Source organism: Peromyscus eremicus, chromosome 4 (assembly GCF_949786415.1).
Source record: "Peromyscus eremicus chromosome 4, PerEre_H2_v1, whole genome shotgun sequence".
Lineage (NCBI taxonomy): Eukaryota > Metazoa > Chordata > Mammalia > Rodentia > Cricetidae > Peromyscus > Peromyscus eremicus.
In genome coordinates, this window is record NC_081419.1 from 11,961,645 (window position 1) to 11,982,729 (window position 21,085).

Here is a 21,085-nt window from a genome sequence, read left to right on the forward strand (position 1 = left end):
GGGGGGGAGAATAAAACCAAAAAAATACTTCTAATAACAATATATAAGAAAAGATTACAAGGTGGCATGGCTATAAACCCAGCATGAGGTAAGAGACCACAACTCCCAAGAGAACCTGGCAAAACTCTGTCTTAGTAAATAAAAATAAATGAATAAATCATATATAAAGCAGCAGATGCTTGATCTCAGTTCATTCATCCATCTTCAATTCAATGAATCATTTAGAGAGCTGTTGTAATACAATACACTAAAACAGTCACAGTGCAAACATGGGAACTAATACCCTGCTCCAGGAAAAATCTGCAGCAAGGCACTATTGGAGCTACTGGGCTTACAGTCCCCTTCAGTCTGGGACCAGGCTGAAGGGATTGAGAATTTTTTATCTGTGTATACAAAAATTACAATTCCACCCACACTTCCAGAATGCCAAATATATATATATGAAAAGTGACTGGGGCAGTTAGTGAAAAACCCCATAAATCAACAGCCAATCTTAGAAAGCACGTATGTAACAGGGATCTAAAAGAAAGTATTTCTTTAGGGTAGCTCTCTAATATTTTCCACTTGCGCTTCTCTGTACTGTTCTTGATGACTGCTATCACCTAGGGCAGGGATGTAAATACATGGTGGTATCATCACTCATCATTCCCACCATCAGGTTTTCTGGCCAGGCCACCTCAATGAGTATCAATAACTTTTGGACATCAGTTACTTCTACAGCCTACTACTGACCACAGCTGTAGTCTATTGCTCTTTTCTTCTTACCTTCTTGGCATGGTGTCTGGTCCATGGTGTGCCAACTTACCAATCTCTATCTGTACAATTAAAACCTAGTCTCCTAGACTGGTTTTACCATCAAAAATAGTGTTGAAGAGGAAAAGGCAGAAAGTATAATTCCTTATTAGTAATGTTAGTGTTAAGACTGGGCTGTTCAATTGTTTTAAAGGGTAATCTACTTCGCTTGCCATCATGATTCAGCAAATCCTTTGGATGAAATGTAAATGAATCCACAGACAAATGATATCTAATGCCATAAAGAGCTTGTCATTCCTAGCTACAAGGCAGGCAGATGGGTAGATTACTGGAGTCCCTAAGTGTAGGATCAACCAGTGAGATCCCGCTGCAAAGACAGACAAACAGAAAGGTTTCAAAAGTAAAAAGGAGGCCATGGAGGGAAGCAGGGAAGGCAAAAGGAGAACGAGGTAGGTCAGGAGGGAGGATCAACAAGAATTAATTTTGTTTTAAAATGTCATAATTAAAAGTAATCAAAATCACATGTAACTCATAATTCAAAATGAACCAAATCTGAATCCACTGCATCAGTGGAGAAGAACTTCAAAAGCAAGAAAGCTCCTAAGTTTCAAGAAAAATGGGGTATGCCCAAGTACAATTCCTTTTTCTCTGTGTGAGTCACAAACCCCAAGTCTCAGTTCCAATATGAACCTCTGATTATGACTAAAATAGATGAGGTGCCCTCTTTATGCTTCCTGTCTGGTAACAGGAAGAAATCAGAGTGTCACTTGTTTTGTATTTTGTGTAAAAATTATACATTGTGTTATATAAAGAAAAACAATAGGGCTTACCTCTTTTAGTAAAAATTTTAGTTTAGTCTGGATTACATATACAATTATATTATTAAACATTTTTTCAATCAATACATTAAGAAATTCTGCAACAGAATATTTAGTCTCTAGTTTATCAAAGTAACATGAAACTTTTCATATGTTGGTCTACATCAAAAGAATAAAGCAAAGCAGCCCAGGCCAGCCAGAGACATTACAAGGAACAAATATGTGATGGAGGTAGTAAAGATAGAAAAATGGAGCGGTGTGTGGCCTAGGGAGAGAATCAGAACTGAAGATGTGATAGTGGTGACAGATGAGAGAGTGAACTGAGGTCTACAAGCTGTCATTGGCCAGTAGGGTTGGCGAGAAATGTACAACTGCCTGGGGCTTCTGTAGACTCAGACTTGGCCCCCTAACCTGCAGCTCGGCCTTAGGATTCCCCTGGCTCTGGGTAACAACAGAGGTCAGAGATGAGGAAAGGCTCACTTTCTGGATTGAACTTCAAGGACCTCCACAGCCGGCAATAACACCAGAGACCAAGTTGGTGTCGGTGGTTGATGCTACTGCCCATGGTGGTCAAGGCTACTGCCCATGGCCACAATGAAGCCTGCAATCCATGTGGACGTATACAGTCTGTGCCTCTGCTGATGCCTTGGTGACCTCCTCAGGCTTTGCTGCCTCGGAGAGCCATGCTGATGTGAGTGGCCAGTGGTAACCACCTGAGACCATGTTGAGGCTCATGATCCATGCAGCTGCTGAGATTCATGAGTGGGTCAGTGGTTGAGATATGACCAAGGGCCTTGTTTGATGTCCGGACTGAGGCCTGAAGCGTGTTTATGTCCGTAGGCAAGGGAGCTAGTTCCTGGCCCTCACTGGCACTCGGCACTCTGTGCAGGAAGTGGCATGAGTGCAGATCTACTCCCACCCCATTCCAACCGCCACAGGGCTCTCCTCAGCTGATGGCTTTTCTGGCGCTCCTGTAGGCAGAGAAAAGACTCATCCCTCTTTGGGGTTCTGGCCACTAGCAATTTTGACCATGCTCCAATGAACATATAGACAACACAAAATGGACTTTTTTCTTTTTGTTTTTGAAGGAGGAGTCAAAGGCAAGGGGCGGACATGGGAGGACTGTGAGATGAGCTCAAACAGGGCACATGATGTGAGATTCCCAAATAATCAACAAAAATCCATAATTTTTAAAAAAATGAAGCAATTACCAGTAGGTAGTAGCAATGCTCATTTATTTACTCATTCATTTGTTTGTTATTTGTTTATTTATTTGTTTTTGTTTTTGTTTTGAGACAGGGTTTCTTTGTGTAGCCCTGGCTGTCCTGAAACTCGCTCTGTAGAGGCCTTGAACTCAGAGATCCACCTGCCTCTGCCTCCTGAGTGCTGGGATTAAAGGTGTGCACCACCACCACCCAACACAATAATACTCATTTATAAACTATCTCTACTGTCTCTCTAATCAGAATCTTTGAATCAATTTACCAAGGTTATCTGTGGATAACAAGAAACTTAGGAAGTGTTTTCTTCAGAGCATTTCTGCAACACAAGCATGAAAACTCATATTCAAACAATTACATACTACTTAAAGATGACGATTTCCATCACAATTAGCCCAAATTATGCAACATATTTGCATTCGTTTTTAGAATCAAGTTGATGTCTATTTTTTAAATTTGCTTAGTTGATTTTAGTAAAATTTTGAAATCACATAGGCCATCTGAAACCACAAAAGAGCACTTTTTTATTTTTCCCAATACACCATGTTTCTACATGGCTTATATACAGTTGTACAAGAAACACTGTTAGTTTCTATATAAGGATTTCCATAAAATTTTTATAGTTTCTATAAATGCATAAAAATTGTTGGCTTCATTATAACCTGTATTTCAGGACCAGTGGAAAGAAAAATTACCTGTGACTCTAATAGCAATCTTCATATAAAGGGGTGGGTAGGTGTACACAGACCTCTCTTTCCGGGGCACTAAGACACTATTTTATCATAATATACATGAGCTTGATGAAGTAACTTCTAGTATCCTCAACTCTAACAGCCATTCTTTTTTTTTTTAAAGATTTATTTATTTACTATGTATACAGTATGCCTGTACACCAGAAGAAGGCACCAGATCTCATTATAGATGGCTGTGAGCTGTCATGTAGGTGCTGGGAATTGAACTCAGGACCTCTGGAAGAGCAGCCAGTGCTCTTAACCCCTGAGCCATCTCTCCAGCCCCCTAACAGCCATTCTTAGAACAAATGGGCTATAAAAAGTTCAACTGTGAGAACAAATTAATAATTCTACATGTTTTATGATAAGAAATAACCACATTATGACCAGTGCACTCTAAAATCATGTATAATACCAGTTTCACTTGATACAGCACAATGCTATTTATGGAAATATCTGATAGGTTACTATACCTTTACTTCATACTATTCTATATCATACATCATACTTAGTACCAATTATTAATCTGAAAAATACATATTGTTTTAAAACCAATAATGGGCTTTTGATGAAAGTATTATCATTTGCAAACATATAAATTTAACTATTATTTTCCATCTTATTTCAATTGGTATTTACTAAAATAGTACTAACACAATAAAGTTTACCAATTATTCCCAAAATTATCAATGAACACAGTAAACAAAATGATGTAAGTACAAATCCACCTAGTTGACTACAAAACTATGGTTTAAATTGTGATTCAAAGATAGTCGTGGTTTTTCTTATTTCCAGTGTCAGACTAACATGCTAACTTTGAGAATGAGAGAAGTGCACTACTATCGTGCTCTGTCCTAGAACAGGAACGTTCTACTGCTTATTGTTGGAGACTGAAAAGAATAGACTTTCCCCATAACCCAAAGTAATTCAAAATCCAACAATTTCATAATCTTAACTATAAAAAAAACCTGCCTATTTTATTATATACTTATGAGACAGAGAATTTTTTTCATCTCATACATAATCTGTTGGAAGATTTTTTTTTCCAGAAGTACAAGACCCTTTTCATGTCAGAACCCTACCAATGTTGATGTTTTTAGTATTTAAACTAGTTAAGCTTTGAACAAAAGCAGATGAGTAAGTAATGTGAACTCTGAAAAGCCCTTGCTTTTCCCGTTTTTGGCTGTTTGTTTTGCTGTTTTAAAAAACATTGTACTTCTTCCAGGAATTAACAAAGCCTGTATTTTCAGGCTTACAGATAGCAGAATCACTAGATTTTAGTGAAATATTGAATGCTACAGTGATTTAATGGTTTTAAACCATAGATGTCATTGTGGTCTGACTGTGTTATAGACAACTTAAGGAAGGAAAAAAAAATGGGGCACAGAGAAATCACTTTGTCAGTAATTACAATCAAGAGCCCTAAAATGTGGCTCAGGCTGCTCATTACTTCTTCTTTCTGTATCAAGACCCTTATTTACATTTCAGATTACATTTTTTATGAAACAGTAAGATCTATCAGAGCTGAGAGGACTGAAATAATGAGGGAAAAACATTTTAATAAAATGTGTTGGGTCTGCATTACTTCCGTGACAGAAAGAAAGGCTTTCTCTGTAGTGATGGATCATTTATTCTGCTTCTAAACGAGAAGCAAAAAGATGAAACTGATGAACTTTTACTGCCCATTTGTCTTTAGCAGACAATTAAGACAGAGAAGATCAAAATGGATTATCATACCATGCAGACAACTGGCCCAACAGTAATACATCTCCGAGAGCACAGATTTGTAACTCTCTTTTATCCCTCCCCTTTCTTCTTACTTCTTTTTCCACTCTAAAGGCAGTGCTAGCTTTGTGGCTCAAGGAGAGCCAAAAGGCTGGTCATCATTATTCAGTCACAGATGTCAATCTAACCTCCCTTTTTTCTCAGTTTCTAAAGCAGTGAGGCACAATAATTTGTGACAGATTCTTTTACTGTAAGGTACAAAGAACACACAGAATAAAACATCTAGCATCAGCCAGCGTCTCTGATCAAGTGTGCGGGTACATGGGAAATACACTGTATGTAAAAACAAGCTCTGGTAGTTTAGGCGAATAAGGAGTGAAAACTGAAGGGAGAGGGTATGGGAGGAGAGAACAGGGGTGTTCACACCCGCACAGTAATAAGTGCTTTACTGGATGGTAAATTATCTTAAAAATTCCTTAAGGACCACATCATAAATGTTTTAATATTTGAAATGCTGTACTTAAAGTTTACACAAAATATTTCTAAAAATCTTTTATAATATATAAAATATATATAATATATAATATATAAAAATATATATATATAAGGGAAGAGACAGATAATTTGGTTTATTCAAACAAAGGATAATGTGAAAAAAAGCCTATTAGAATATAAATGATTTTAAAAGGCAAATAAGAAATAAGCATTCTGATTCTCAAGTACATTTTGGGGAAGTTGGAAATAATATCTTCAAAAATCAAGTAGGGTCTTCATGTTTCATTTTCTGAGTTGTTTGGAGTCAGGAAGAGAAATTATATACCTTAAGTTTGAGGAGATGCTAAATAAGACTGTGTTGTGCACATTCTTGCAGGTTTGCCTTGAGTCCGTAAGTCTGGCTCTGTGTCACTCCTCCAAAATGAAGAAGCCTAATGCCTCTATCCTGTGAGCACCTTTACAATAACTACAGCTACTACTTCATAAATGCCCACTATAATTTCAATCATTCCAACTTTGACAGAGGCAATGTGTGCAAGGCCATCTATTGACAAAGGTAAAGGACTAAATTCACTACGCAGTTAACATCACATTAGTCAAATGGACTCGACCTGCAATGAGAGGGCAGAAAACAGTCTAGATTTCTCTATGGATACATCTATACATGTATAGTACATGCACATACACCCTCCTCAAACACATGAATACACACATGTACTTAGGAGAAATGAACACAGATGCTAAAACTCCAGAATGTTCCAGCAGTTTCTTCTTAGTAGTAAAAGACAGAACAGTTTATATTTTCTTTATGCTTCTTAAATTTTATTTTTATTTTTGCTTTACCTCTACTTCCTAGAGTTTTGTTACAAACTTATTACTTATGCAGTTTCTAAAGTTATGTACTTCGAAACATATTTTTTCTTTTGAAAATTGTAAAGAACTCAGTTTGAAGGACTAGACCCAGATGGTAACCTTGCTATTCTAAGTTTTTTTCCTACAGAATGGTCCCTCCCTGGATCATTCCAGTCAGAATTACAAAGGTTATTTACCTACTTAAAAGACTTAAAGAACACTCATTCCCTTAAGAGCTATAACCATCAGTAAATTACAAGCAACAGTTTTTTATCCTATAGATATTACTTAAAGAAAGATGATTGGTAATTTTCTTGAAATCGTATAGTCTTTGGATTATATTGTTTAATTGAAAGGATTTAATCTCATAGCAACTTAAAACATGATTAAAATTTTAACTCTACTAGTAGAAGATGAAGGAAAAGTGAGGTGAGATTTTAATTTATTTTTAAATCTTACTTTAATCTTGAGGTCAACACAAAGCAAACCAGTCCAACTCTCCCAGACTCTTCTATCCTAACACCTTGTTACAAAGCATGTCACTGCACTGGTTAGCTCATATTCCTAATCACACTGTCACCCCTATTTCAAAAAAGCATATTAGACCTCTTGCTCTCTCTAGGACAGGCCACAACATAAAGATGCTGCCACTGCCCTGCATGTTTCTTTTCCATTACACTTACCCTCAATCAAGGACTTGTAATAGAAAAGCTTGAATGACTGCATTAGGAACATATTCTGTATACAATATTCCATGTGTGAAGTTTTGATAAAGTTGTCAAGGATAAAGTGTGATAGCACTGTTGTAAAGGATGCTTTTTTAATATTTAAAAAGTATGTCAAATTACAAATTTAAACTAAAAATGCAATGAGGGAAATAAAGCTACAAAGTGCCTTCAGTATTCCTTGGGGTAGAAAATGGAGCCTTAGTATATAACCTGGAACCAACTATAGAGGAGAGTGACATTAGAACTTCAACACTTGTGTCATTGTTCCAGAGTGCTGGGATCCCCCAAGCAGCCTTAGCACTCCCTCCCACAGTCAAAGCCACTTTCTCCCTGTAGGTACCTTCTTATTCCAAGATGACAACAGGCAGTGTCACCTCCACTGAAAATTCCATGAAATGTTATAAAGCTCCTTCCCTTTTTGGTCAGACTGCCTGAGTACTTAAATAGTATATTTTAAAAAAACAAAAAACTTCAGTTCACAGGCAGCTCAGAAAGAATTTCCTACTGACCCACAGGCAGTGATGCTCCTAATGTGGAATCTCTTGCTTAGTTGCTGTGCATAGCCCTCTGGAGGAAACACCCCAAATCTAGCAATAATATTTTCAATCCTACTTCACTGTGCTTTCCTTTTTGTCTTTGGTTCCTAATTACCACTTCTATTCCTTTCTAAATTTCATTTATCTCTTTCAGTAAAGAGAACAGTAATAATATGTTGAACAACTCTGAAATAAATTTTGTCATGTAAAAAATTAATTACGCATTCCAAACCTGGTCACTGTAGTCCTCCGGGAATTGCCTCTGCACCTCAGGATCTGTAAATAATTGACAGATAATATTAATTGGCTTTGGATTAGTGAGCAAGCAGAGGATCACACATTAATATTTGATCAGAAGATGATAGCAGCCCTGGCAGGGGATCCAAGGGGGCAGCTGAGGCTGCTATGTTGATGAGCACAAGGAAGGCCTCAGTAAGGCACTCCCACTGCCCTCCTCCAGAAATACAAAAAAGAAAAATTTTAAAGGCCTGATGCTACTGTTAACTTTAGACTATTACCTAATGCGAAAATCTTGCCAGCTGCAAACTATCCTCAATATACTTTTCCAAAGAAAATGAGTCTTAAACCTGCTTGACTTTTCTTCTCTAATCAGCAAGCCTTCTTTTCATCATTACAGATGCTGGCTTGGCCTTGAGTACCAGACACAGACCAGGGAGAAAGGGACAGCAAGGGAAGAATTCTTTCAAGGAACAAATGTAAAAGTCAGCACTTTGGAAAAATAAAACATAGCGTTCCCCAAGTGCTTATGAAAACAAAGCTACAACTAGAGAAAGTTTCCTTCAAAACAAAATCAGTACTTTTGGTCTGAAAGTATAAAATCAAGTATTATAAGAAATGACTTTTACCGTGACATAATTGACTTGTGTAGAAATTATAAAAATACAAAGGTGAGTGGGGCGGTGGTGGCGCACTCTTTTAATCCCAGCACTCAGGAAGCAAAGGCAGACGTGGATCTCTGTGAGTTAGAGGCCAGCCTGGTCTACAGATCAAGCAGATCAAGTTCCAGGTCAGGCTCCAAAGCTACACAAGAGAAACCCTGTCTTGAAAAACCAGAAAGTGGAAATACCTCTTCTGACCCACCTCTATAATATGGAGTTACTAAAGGGGGTCACTTCATTCTTAAGTCATAATTGCAAGATAATACTATGTCTGTAAGCTAATATAGACATGTACTAAGTAAAAAACTATTAGCACTCCAACTACAATCCATTAGGAAAGCATGCAATCTTTTCAATAAGAAAAAGATTTGGTTCCTCAGAGATATGCTGCAGGGGTGAGGGATATTTGGGAAGTCATATATCAATGCAAAAACCAATGTTTGGTGATTTTCCTTCTAACAGTAGCTCACAGTATGTACTGCTTGCTTTTCATGTGTCTTTAAAAGCTACTAAAACACCAACTGACCTCTCTGTGAACATCAATCCTCACAAAGGTTCAAATCTTTCAAATCACAATTCTTCAGTGAGCAAAGACCAAAAATAAGTGATTGAGCTACTTACTGCTTTTAAATTTTTGAAATATCTGTTTAAAAATCATGAAAGCTATTGGACACTTTTTTAAAATCTAAGATTATCCCAAAGAACAGAAATACTCACAAATACCAAAAATATTGTTCCCCATACAGGTGGTACATAATGCAGATCATTTTTGGCTCTTTGGGTGTTCTCTGCTTAGCTTTGCAACAGATGGCTACTATTACACAAAAAACCACAACCAATCAAAAACCAGAGTTGTGGGTCCCAGTCCCTATAGAGAGAACTCCCACACCTAAGACTAAAGGAACACTGTGGAAAAGGTTGTAAGATCCAGAGAAGCAGGAGTTTGCTGTGAGACTGTCTCCTAGTAACCTCAGAAGCTATATCCATACAGTCTCACCAACATGACTGCCTCAACATGAACTGAACATGGACAACAACAGCAGACATGACGAAGTGAATGGGGGAAAGACCACAAGGCTCCAATTCTATACAAAAAAAAATGACACACAACTAAGGAATACTGGGAGTGGGAGGAATAGTGCCTTCCCCACCCAAAGAGCCAAAAATGATCTGCATTATGTACCACCTGTATGGGGAACAATATTTTTGGTATTTGTGAGTATTTCTGTTCTTTGGGATAATCTTAGATTTTAAAAAAGTGTCCAATAGCTTTCATGATTTTTAAACAGATATTTCAAAAATTTAAAAGCAGTAAGTAGCTCAATCACTTACTTTTGGTCTTTGCTCACTGAAGAATTGTGATTTGAAAGATTTGAACCTTTGTGAGGATTGATGTTCACAGAGAGCACAGCAATTGGTTGTCCAGTACTAAATGGTGAGCCTGAAAACACTCAAACAGGCAACACTGTACAGACCGAGCAGGTATATTCAGGAATATACGTGTATGGCCACATATGCATATAACAACCATGAATTTGAAAGAGAACAAGGAAGGGTAGGATTTGGAGGAAAGAAAGGGAATGAGGAAATGATGTAATTAAATATAATCTCAAAAATAAAAGAAATAATAAAAAATGAAATTAAAAAAAAAAGACAAGTGGAAATCACCTCTCTTTACCTTCACCTTCAACTACTAAGAAGTGACTAATGATGTGTCTAGATTGAGACCTGGGGAGTTCTAGAGTAATGCTCCCTCTGCAGCACCATTGAGGACTGCCCTCCTGAGCCAGATAGAAAAGGTGTTGCCTGTCTTTGGTCTGCCGGCTTGAACTACACAAGGATTCTGCTCTCCTGAAACAGGTGGCCAGAAGGCAATAGCTATGCTGGCAGGCAAGATAAGGATAGTATCTCTTACTCAAAATGCTTGGGACCAGAGTGTTAAAGATTCGTGAGGTTTTCATATTTTTGGAATATTTGCATAGACTTCATGAGCTGAACATTCTTAAGCCAAAATGCCAACATCTGATGCTGGAGCATTTCAGATTCATACATGTTCAAACTGTGTGGGGCCAAAAAAAGAAAAGTTAGTAGCAAGGTGTGACAGACAGCCCAACAAACCTGGTGGGTGGCAAAGCTAAAAAAGCAGTGACTATCATTCCTGAAACATATAAAACTACCTGACATTTTAGTCTAGAAACAAACCCAAAAGCAGCAGCTCTAAGTCACTGAGACGCACAATGAACCAGAGGGTGGGAAAGAGTCACTCACAATTGGCTCCTTTTCTCCCAAATTACATGTGATTAACATAACTCTTCAACCAGAAAAAAATCATACATATGACCTCATATTAGATCCTTAAGAACATGCCTTCTCTCTTGCAATAGTTTTTGCTTCGTGGGAATCACAAAATACCAGCAGAAATAAAAGCCACAGGCCCTATTTTTCTACCACCGTCTTGTGAGGGAAAAGACACTAGGAATCAAAATTTGTCGTATATTCCTCAAACTTTCTTGTTTATATGTGAGACAAAGTTTTAAATCTCTTTTTAAAACTTCTATTAATAAGAAACCATATTAATAAGAAACCCATTGCTTTAAAACAGTATTTTAAATGATTTTTTCATACATACAATATAACAGAATTAAGAAAGGAAAATAGATGGAAAAGATGAATTCAGTTTGAAACACTGAAAGTAAAGATGACTATGGTAGCCAATAAGGCGGCCATCCCAACCACATTATAGTAAACACTGTTTCAATCCTTGGCAACATAAATGCCCAAGGGCATCCCTAAAGTGAGAGTCCCAGATTTTAACAGAACAATGTTCCAGGACAATACACTCACTATTGTTTACTACAATTCAAGCATGAGACTTTTGTTTGGTGTTCTTTATGGCCCGAAAGGTTTACAAAAAACAAACTTTATAAGTCCTTAACATTCTCTAAAACAATACTTTTTTTTAAGCCAATGCTTTTTAAGACCAAAGTCCAATATACAAAATTCCATTCAATTAGTTCAAAGATCCAGTGTGATAGTTAATAAAACTATGAAAGCCATTTTGTAAAATTTAAGACAGAGACTGCAAACAATTTATTTGAATTGTCTTAAAACATCCATTTTGCACAAAAGGCTACAATCTTTTTTCACATTGAGTTGATCAGGATGCCATAATGTCACCAAAATACCGACATTGGAAACATGAGTTAAAAAGTTATGAGTTAAAAAGGTCCAAAGACAATCAGCTTTTCTCAAGCAACACAGCACCCTTCTTACTAACAGCTTCAGCATGGCACATACAAAACATAGCACCCTGCAGCTAAGCAAACTGCCTTTAAATTTCTGTCTGGCAGCAATCCACTTGCATGTCTGTATGTTTTTACAAGTACTCTATGTATTTCATTGCGTCAGCTGCATTTCTTTGAGTTTTAAATGGTCTGGGAGAATTTTATGAAATGTTCTATATAGTTATATGGAAAATAATGTACACTGGAAAACAGCATCAGTCTTATATTTACATATCCATGTTTTATCCACCCTCCAGTGCTGTAACTCCTAATGTCCCAAAACACCTTCTCATTCAGAAGCTCACCACCAAATGCAGTGTCACCAGCCAGCTAACCTTTAAGGTGAAAATCAAAGCTGCAGATCAGAGCGCCACAGAAGAAGAGCACTAGCTAGCAATGTGCTGAGGTAGGTGGCCGTTAAGAATAGTAGTAAGTACATGTCAGGCATTTTCCCTGAGAACTGTCTCTCAGACAGAAAATTAAGAACATAACAGCATACTCTTTTCTTTAACCTCCTGTCTTAGCAATTCTCTTCTGATTCAATCTTAAAAATCAATTATCTCATCTCCCTGGTAAATTCTTTTCTTTTGTTGTTGTTGTTTTTAGACAAGGTTCCTGGCCATTCTGGAACTCACAATGTAGACCAGGCTGGCCTCAAAATCATAGAGATCCTCCTGTCTCTGCCTCCTGAGTGCTGGGCTCAAAGACATTCATCACCACAACCAACAGGAAAACACTTCTCAATTTAAAAAAAAAAATCTGTATTTAAAATACCTTGTCAACAATATAGATCATCTGATTAAGAGCCCACACATCTTTTAGGCAAAAAGTCCTAAAAGAGGCTCTTGACAAGGTTCTACGTCACATCATTGTAAAGGGCGCTCACTGCCTTCTAGCAGCATGACCATCTCTAAGTCTGTGCTCACAACAACACCAATTCTCCTAACGGCCACAAGACAAAACTGTCACAGTGTAGGATTCTCAGCAGTACAATCTCATTCCAGCAGAGAACATGGCTGTCCTGAGAACAGAGACCTGCAGAAAGAAAGGCTGGCTTTCTTTAGTCTCAACAACCCATGTTTCCTAGTCTCCAACTATACATACCTTTAAATATTTAATAAGATATACCAGATCACCACAGGATGTTTAATTAATAGAATAAGAGTTTGGGTAAGACTCACTGGAAAGGTGCTATCAATTATTTTATACAGCTCCAAAATCCTTGCATTTGCCTTAGGCTTTAAGTTCCTAGAAAACCTGGTAGACAGAGTTTTTACAACTGAAATACAAAATAAATCATAAAAGTGCTGTAGTTATGTATGAGGTCTCGTTTGCACATTGGTAAACATACACCCTCACACACAGATCATTCCAAATGATTTCTGGTTCTCTCTCCCTTACCCATGATTGACTACATTTGAAGAGGTAGTCATGGCATATTATCTAATCGATTATTGAAAAACATGCTGGCTTTATTTGGTATGAAATGTGTTATAGCTGTATACTAACTGTCACCAACTTCCATAACTGGGGCTCTCTGGGGGACTCTTAAAAGAAGCTGCCCACATGGCAGTTCACTTAAGAGCCTACACTGCTTTCACTTTGAACATACTAGAGATCAAAGCAGAACAGGTTAGATTTAATGCCTGCTGAACTTATCCAATCTTTGTCTCTAGGATGTTTCTGGCAATAAAGGACAAAATACTGAATACCTTTGGAATCTTACAATTTTAAAGGCCTACCCTTTAAAAATCAAAGCTTTAAACATCAACTATCAGCTATATAATCTCATTGCTTGATTTCATGGAGTTTAAGTATTATCTCCCTCTCCTACAACCATAAATGTTAATCCAAGCTATAATCAGATTTAATTTTCCAGATGAGAAGATGGGAATATGCTGCAAATAGGATAATCATACACTCGACTGTTCTTCCCCTAATGGCATTTTGCAATTTATACACCAGAACTGCAGGCTGAGAAAACAGCCTTTTGAGGGTTACCTCAGTCTTTCTCTAAATATGTTTAGAAGTAAACTTTACTTTCAAGACATTAATTCTTTGTATAATATGAAGCTAAAGTTTCCTGAGAATATGATTACAAACTAGACTGAGCCAAGTAAAAAGCTTCAAGGATGGATATTCTCATTAAACGTATGAAAGCTACAAAAATTCAGCTGTGCTTACTTTATAACCACAAAATACTCAAACTGTTGGTTTAGCATTTTAAGTGAACATAATCATTCTAGCAAGGCACTCATTTCTATCACAGTTAAATCTTATCTATTAAAAGTCACATTTTTAAAAGAAATGCTTCAAATATTTTACATAGTTTTAAATTCAGTTTTCCTTTTCTTGACAATAAAACAAGAATTTGTCTTATTTTTATGTTTTAAGTTAAAAATTACTAATCCTCAAATGGAAATTTGGTACTAAAATCTCAGAAGAGTATAAATAAGCCCACTAATTAGAAAAACAACATTTCTAATTTCTTCAAATGAACCTTTATTTGGTTTCTATGTACCAAATGGAATTTATCACCTAGAAAAAAAAAATCTACTCCATGTATTCACATTTTGCCCTAAAACACGAAAACTGAACACAGAAAAACATTGAGTGGATTTTAAATCACGACTCAGTTCTAGCATTTCCTCCCAACACTGGAATTTCAAATCAATTACATACTATTTCATAGCAGTCAGACTGATAACATAGACACAACACTGTTGGCCACAGACATCTATAATAAAAACACAAATAATGTTTCTCAATAAAGGACAAAAAAACCCACCTCAGTGTGGTACGTAATAAAGTATTCACGTGCCGGCTGGATTCCTCCTCTGACTAACATACTCTTCCGACATACCCTGGTCTGACGTAGCTATTAATGCATAAACAGCAGACACTGACCTATTGTTTTCAGCTGTTAGAATTATGAATGTAGTACAGTTACCAATTAAGTGAATCAACAAGTCCTAATGCATCAGCTGTTCTGCAAATAATGAGTCCTTTGACATCACAGAGCAAAATCCAGAGAATTTTCATCTTGCCTTATGGAAAATGATAGAATATTTTAACCAGAAAATGCCACCACTTACTGATAAATTAAAATATGTCTCATAACTAACTTCACTTACAAAAGGAATATAAGTCTGATCCTTAACCAAATTTACACCACATACATCCAAAGGGCTGTTCTCATTTAAAATTACCATTTCCCCTACTATACCCCAGTTTTCAACCTAGGCATTTAAATTAAAATGTTATGGTTTGTTTTTACTTAGAAATTAGGTTCAAACCTCCAAACTAAGATCAAATTGATCAATAATGCATAAAGACAAATATCACCTTTTAAATAGCTATAATTTCAGTTTCATGAAAGTTTTCTGTTAGTTACAATTTATTTTATCTTAAAATTAGATGTTGTTTTCTGCAGTATTGGGAATAGAACCTGGGGCCTCACATATGCAAAGCAAGTGCTCTACCACTGAGCTACAGCCTCAGCCTTATCCTGTTTTTTTGAACAAGTAACGGAAATGTCACATTTTTATGTCTATGTGAGTAACTACTTAAATTACAGTTGTGCCTTTTATATTCCAAAGGTGGCATTACTGCATACGGTCTTTATAGCTATATAACATCCGTGATTATGTGGGGGAAAAGAGAAAACGTAATTATTTACTCAAAACTACTGATAGAATACCCGCTATGTGTCAGCAGCACTGTGACAGACATGTTACACAAAATTTCTGTTTTTCACTTTTATAACAAAGTTATCCTCAGGGACTGTCATGTCAGTTTTATTATAAAGAAAGCAATAGGTTTGCCTAGGGTTTTACTAATTTGTCCAACATTTATTTGAAAGCCAATATGCATTTGTGATACAAATACTCCATGTCCAGCCCAGGTGATGAACAAGTCCCTCAGGAGTTCAAGTTTAACAGAGCATAACTGGAGAACACAGTACTTAAAAAGCAGCTACCTTGGAGCCCACTAAGTACTAAAACAAGGATTAGCCTAGGGGCATGGAGCCTTGTCCAAAAGAGAAGAGCAAACCCTTCCTGCCAGAGAGGCAGGAAAGTGGGGGAGTGCAGGTCTAGACTGACAGTCAAGCCTATGATGCCATGCCTACATCCTGAACACAGCATAGAACAGAGTCAAAATATTTGATGGAGTCAGGTCCCATGCTTTACTTAGCGTGTTTCCCACAAAAAACTTTCCTGTTACAAATAACCAACAAACGGAGTAGGGAAAAAAAAAAAAAACTAATTTAATACTCTGTCTCTTCAAGTGGATAAAAAAGGCCTATTTCAAAACATCCAATAGCCTTTGGCTGCCATGGGCTTCCTAAGTTCATGTTGGCATGTGCTAAGAACACAATAAATATTAATTGCTGGGATACTGTTAACCCCAAAGGAGAAATAAGCAAGCATTATAAATGAGATGACTATAGATGTATAGGTGAACCTCAAATTGGAAATACGGGTGTTCCTGAAGTAAACTTTTATAAACCCAATTAAAGTGTTCCCATTGCCATCTATTACTTACCTAGAAGGTTATAACTCTATTAGAAACTGGTTGTTCTAATGTCCGTATTTGCAGATCCTCAAGCTACCATTTCTTTGTCTCCTGGCATCTGTTTGCTAATGATCTGTAAACATCATGCACTAGGGACTCTCCTGATTTTCCAAACCCCTGAGGTGAATCTGTGTAAACTGAAGGCCCTTTCTGTGCATTTCTTTGCTTTCTAAGTTTGCAAACTCAATTTCTGAAACAGAATCCCACTCAAAACATTTGCAGAACAATTATAAGACCACTAGCTACCACTTACTGGGTGCCCAGGTACACCAACCATCACCACAGGCAGTTTAACCTACCTTGTTTAATCAAAACAACCCTACCTGGTTAACATATATATATATGTATATATATATATATACATATATATATATGTATGTATGTATGTATGTATGTTTTATAAATACAAACTATGAGGCTCACTGGGAGCAAACCCATAACAGAGGCAGGATTCGGCCTGGACCATCAGACACCAAAGAATCGAGCACTGGCTTTCTTCTTTGGCTTTATTTATTTACATCCCCCTGTTGATCTGTCTTCTCATCATTATTATGACTCAACAATAAGAATACATCTGGACAAATAACTGCAACATGCTGTCACGAAACAGGCCTTAGCAGATTATGAATGAGAGCTTTCCAATCCCTCTACTTAGACTCCTTTGCCAAGTTCAGGATATAAAGAAAATGATTCCAAAGTAATTAGCATTCTGTTCTAACAAATACAATATTTAAGAGATGAACTCATGTGCAAAACTTACAAGAATTTTTAAAGTTAGAGGTTATCCTTGTATCATCAATGAGAAAACTTTTTACTAAAAAGGATAAATAAGATCATGGAGGGGGGATGGTTTCCTGCTCAAAAAAAAATATTTCTAAGGACCTCTAAATAACACCGAGAACCCAAGAGACTGGACCAAACTAATGCACACAAGGTAAATAAAAGGTAAGTTATCCCCTGCTAGCAGAGCTGTAACCAAGATTTTCTTGGACACAGTAAATTACCTGCAATCCAAGCACTCAGGAGGCTAAGGAAGAAGGGTCGAGAATTTAAGGTCAGCTTGGCTACACAAAGAGCTCCAGGCCAGCCAAGCCAGCTAGTGAGATCATCTCAAAAAAACAAAGTGGAACAAATTTCTTAATGGCAGAATTCTCTCTCCCTGGGAAAACTGATGCATGTTCTTAGCTATATCATAAGAGAAGTGATATTTATGTCTATATCCACACCATAGGTTTTTAAGCTAAAATATATGTAACAGTTTTCATTTATTCCAGAAAGTTTCACCTTTTCCAGCTGAAGCTCTGAACACATTAACTACCACCACTTCTTTATTCATTCTTCCCATTTGATTTTGTGCCTCTATTAATTAATGTGACTATTCTAGGGAGCCCATGTAAGTGAAATCATGCAGTATTTGTCCTTTTGTAACTGTTTTGTTTAATGTGGCCTAATGACTTCAAGGTCTGTGTTATAGCATAGGTAACGATTTCCTTCCTTTTAAAAATGGACAAAATTGTGCATCTATCAGCACATTGTCTGCCTCCTATCCCATCAATGGACCCTTGGGTTAATTTCCTTTTGCCTATTCTATATAACACAGCTATAGATATGGATGTACAAATATCTTTCTAGTGCCTGCCTTCTCTGCTGTTGGGTATGAAAAACAGAATTCTATATTAAAAATTTTAACCAGCCATGGTGGCCCATGCCTCTAATCCCAGCACTCAGTAGACAGAGGCATGTAGTAGATCTCTAAGTTTGAGGCCAGCCTGGTCTATATAGCAAGTTCCAGGCCAGCTAGGGCTATACAGTGAGGCTCTGTCTCAAAACAAACAAAACAACAAAATTTTGAGAACCTCTACCCCTTTTCATATGTTTTCACATCATAGAAAGATCCTGATCTGTCTCATGTAAAACTGTTACAACCACGAGCTAAGAGATGGCTCAGCAGTTACAAGCACTGGCTACTCTTCTAGAGGACTAGGATTTGATTCTCAGCACCCACATGGCAACTCACAAGCATCTGCAAGCAACACCAGTCCCAGGGGATCTGACACTCTCTTCTGGCCTCTATGCACCAGGCATGCATGTGATGCACAGACATACATACAGAAAAAAAACAATACACATAAAATAAATGAATAACTTTTTTAAATTGTCATCAGTCTAGAATCTTAAGCCAAGCCATTAATGAGCAACCACCAACTTCTGTTTCTTAACTGTCAATCCCTAAATCTAAACAACTGAATCAATTTCCTTTTCTAGAAAACACTGTCATCTTTCTTCTCTTCCTTACCTTCCAAACCAGAGCCTTTGTGATACTAACTATGTGCTTAGTATCACAAAGTATACATGTGTGCTTATACGAATCACTGTTTAACCACACTGGCACCTTCTTAAAAATTTAAACACAACTATGTTCACCATCAAAAGTACAACAGGACGGGGCAGTGGTGGCGCACCAGTGCCTTTAATCCCAGCACTCGGGAGGCAGAGGCAGGCAGATCTCTGTGAGTTCAAGGCCAACCTGGGCTACAGAGTGAGTTCCAGGAAAGGCGCAGAGTTACACAGAGAAACCCTTGAAAAACCAAAAAAAAAAAAAAAAAAGTACAACAGACTTTAAATAATGATGTCAAGGGACAAACATGCATATAGGTTTATGTGAACAAGTAGCATGTTCACATGCATTTAAGTGTATGCAAGCATGTAGCATGCTCACATACATTGTTCCCAACCCTCAACTCCCTAGCCTCCTCTCCAAAGATGCCCTTCATGTTCTTACTGCGATCTAATTCTGGCTATTTTGGGAGAAACTTCTATGGAAATTTCTTCTCTCTACCCCTCCCCCCACTGGCCTGGCAGTAAAGTATATGTCCTCTATTTCTTATTGCCACTTCCCAGCTATTCTTTCTTACTCGCCAAAACTCAAGCCTTTGCCCTCAGCTCACCAGGCTATACCCCTGCACTACTATTTTGTTCTCATATACTAATCCCAAAATCATTCCTATTTCCCAGAACCTGTGGATACACACTCTGACACTATTTCCACCACAGCCACTGGTTTACTGTTTATAACTGTCCATCCAAATCCCAGGACTTTTCATTCCTTGGCTTCCTCTCCTCACAATCTTGCCTCATCCAACCTCATCTACCCAATCTGGTATGCTGAACATGAAATATTCCACATAGGCTTATGTGTTAAATGCTTCGTTTGGTTCATGGTTACTGATGCTTTTGTGAGGAAGTTCTGGAAAATTCACAAGGTGGGCCTATTTATGGGAACTAGGCCAATGGAGGTGTGCCTTTGAAGCTTACAATTGTTTCCTGGTTCCTACCTCTCTTTTCTCAGAACTTCCTATCCCTCATGAACTGAACAGTCTCTACTCTATGTTCTCACCTCCATAATGTACTACCACCCTACAAAAAACATGGAGTCAACTAACTATGGACTAAATTTTCTGAACCCATAAGTCAAAAGAAACCCTTTGTCCTTTCGTTTTCTCGTGCTTTGTCACAGCGACTAGAAAGGATTAGTAGACATGCCCACATTCATACTTCAAACTTTATCGTTGCTGTACTCAAACTCCCAAGCAGCCTGTTGCAAACATCTGTCTCCAAGTATGCCCTACCATCTTCTCTTTCTGGTTCAGCATCCCTCAATCCCACCATGAGTGTACACTTGCAATCTTTCACTGCCTTCTTCATCTCCTCAGATCCATGCTGTCCTCCTTTCATTCCACTGCCACAAGACACATCCCTTAACACACATCTTCTTACTCTCTGTGCCTCTCACTTTGTTTTCCTTACTTGGCCAAACCCTAAGCTTTGTTAAATGCAGCTTGTCACCTGCCCCTTTGTGGCTGACTGTGGCTGGGGTAAACTTACAACGCCAATGACAATCTCACTTTACATTTATGAGCAACTGTGAGCTTCACTACAACTTGGTTAACTACGTAAATTCAAAAAGGGAGTTTTATATTTCTTAATCTCACTTAAATATGACAAGTAAAGCTAGTGATAGAAATGAATGTGCTGGGTTGATTTTTATCACATGTGGGGAGCAGGAGGAATGAAAAGAGATGATTCACCTTTATTCAACAAAAAAGTATCGTGGATCCAAATAGATATCAGATCACCTGGCGAGTAAAAGAAGCAAGACAAAACCCAGGAAGCCAGGCAGCCAGCTTCCTTTGCATCTATCAAATACCAGGTTTCACAGGGACACAAATCAAAACTTTCACCTAGCCCTCAAAATTTACCACCTCACACAGCAGCTTCCTAGTCTTCCCAAAGCTTAGGTTAGAAAGGACTTCTCCTAACAGCCACAGTTGGTAGGGAAAGAAGTGTCCCACTGAAGTCACTACTAACTGGACTCAGAGAGGTACACCTGGACAAGCCAACAGAAATCACTTCATGATTCATCATAGAAATCCCATATAACTACTCCACAGATCTTTTTTACATAGTGT

At 37.6% G+C, this 21,085-nt stretch overlaps 1 protein-coding gene across 6 annotated transcripts in view; it reads right to left on the minus strand.

Moving 5' to 3' along the window:
• Dennd1a (DENN domain containing 1A) overlaps positions 1-21,085 on the minus strand; it is a 502,935-nt gene that overhangs the window by 349,104 nt on the left and 132,746 nt on the right. For all 6 annotated transcript variants that reach the window (XM_059260209.1, XM_059260211.1, XM_059260210.1 and 3 more), the window contains exon 3: positions 8,091-8,134. In XM_059260209.1, coding sequence (XP_059116192.1) covers positions 8,091-8,134 — 44 coding nt within the window. The remainder of the gene's footprint in view (positions 1-8,090; positions 8,135-21,085) is intronic.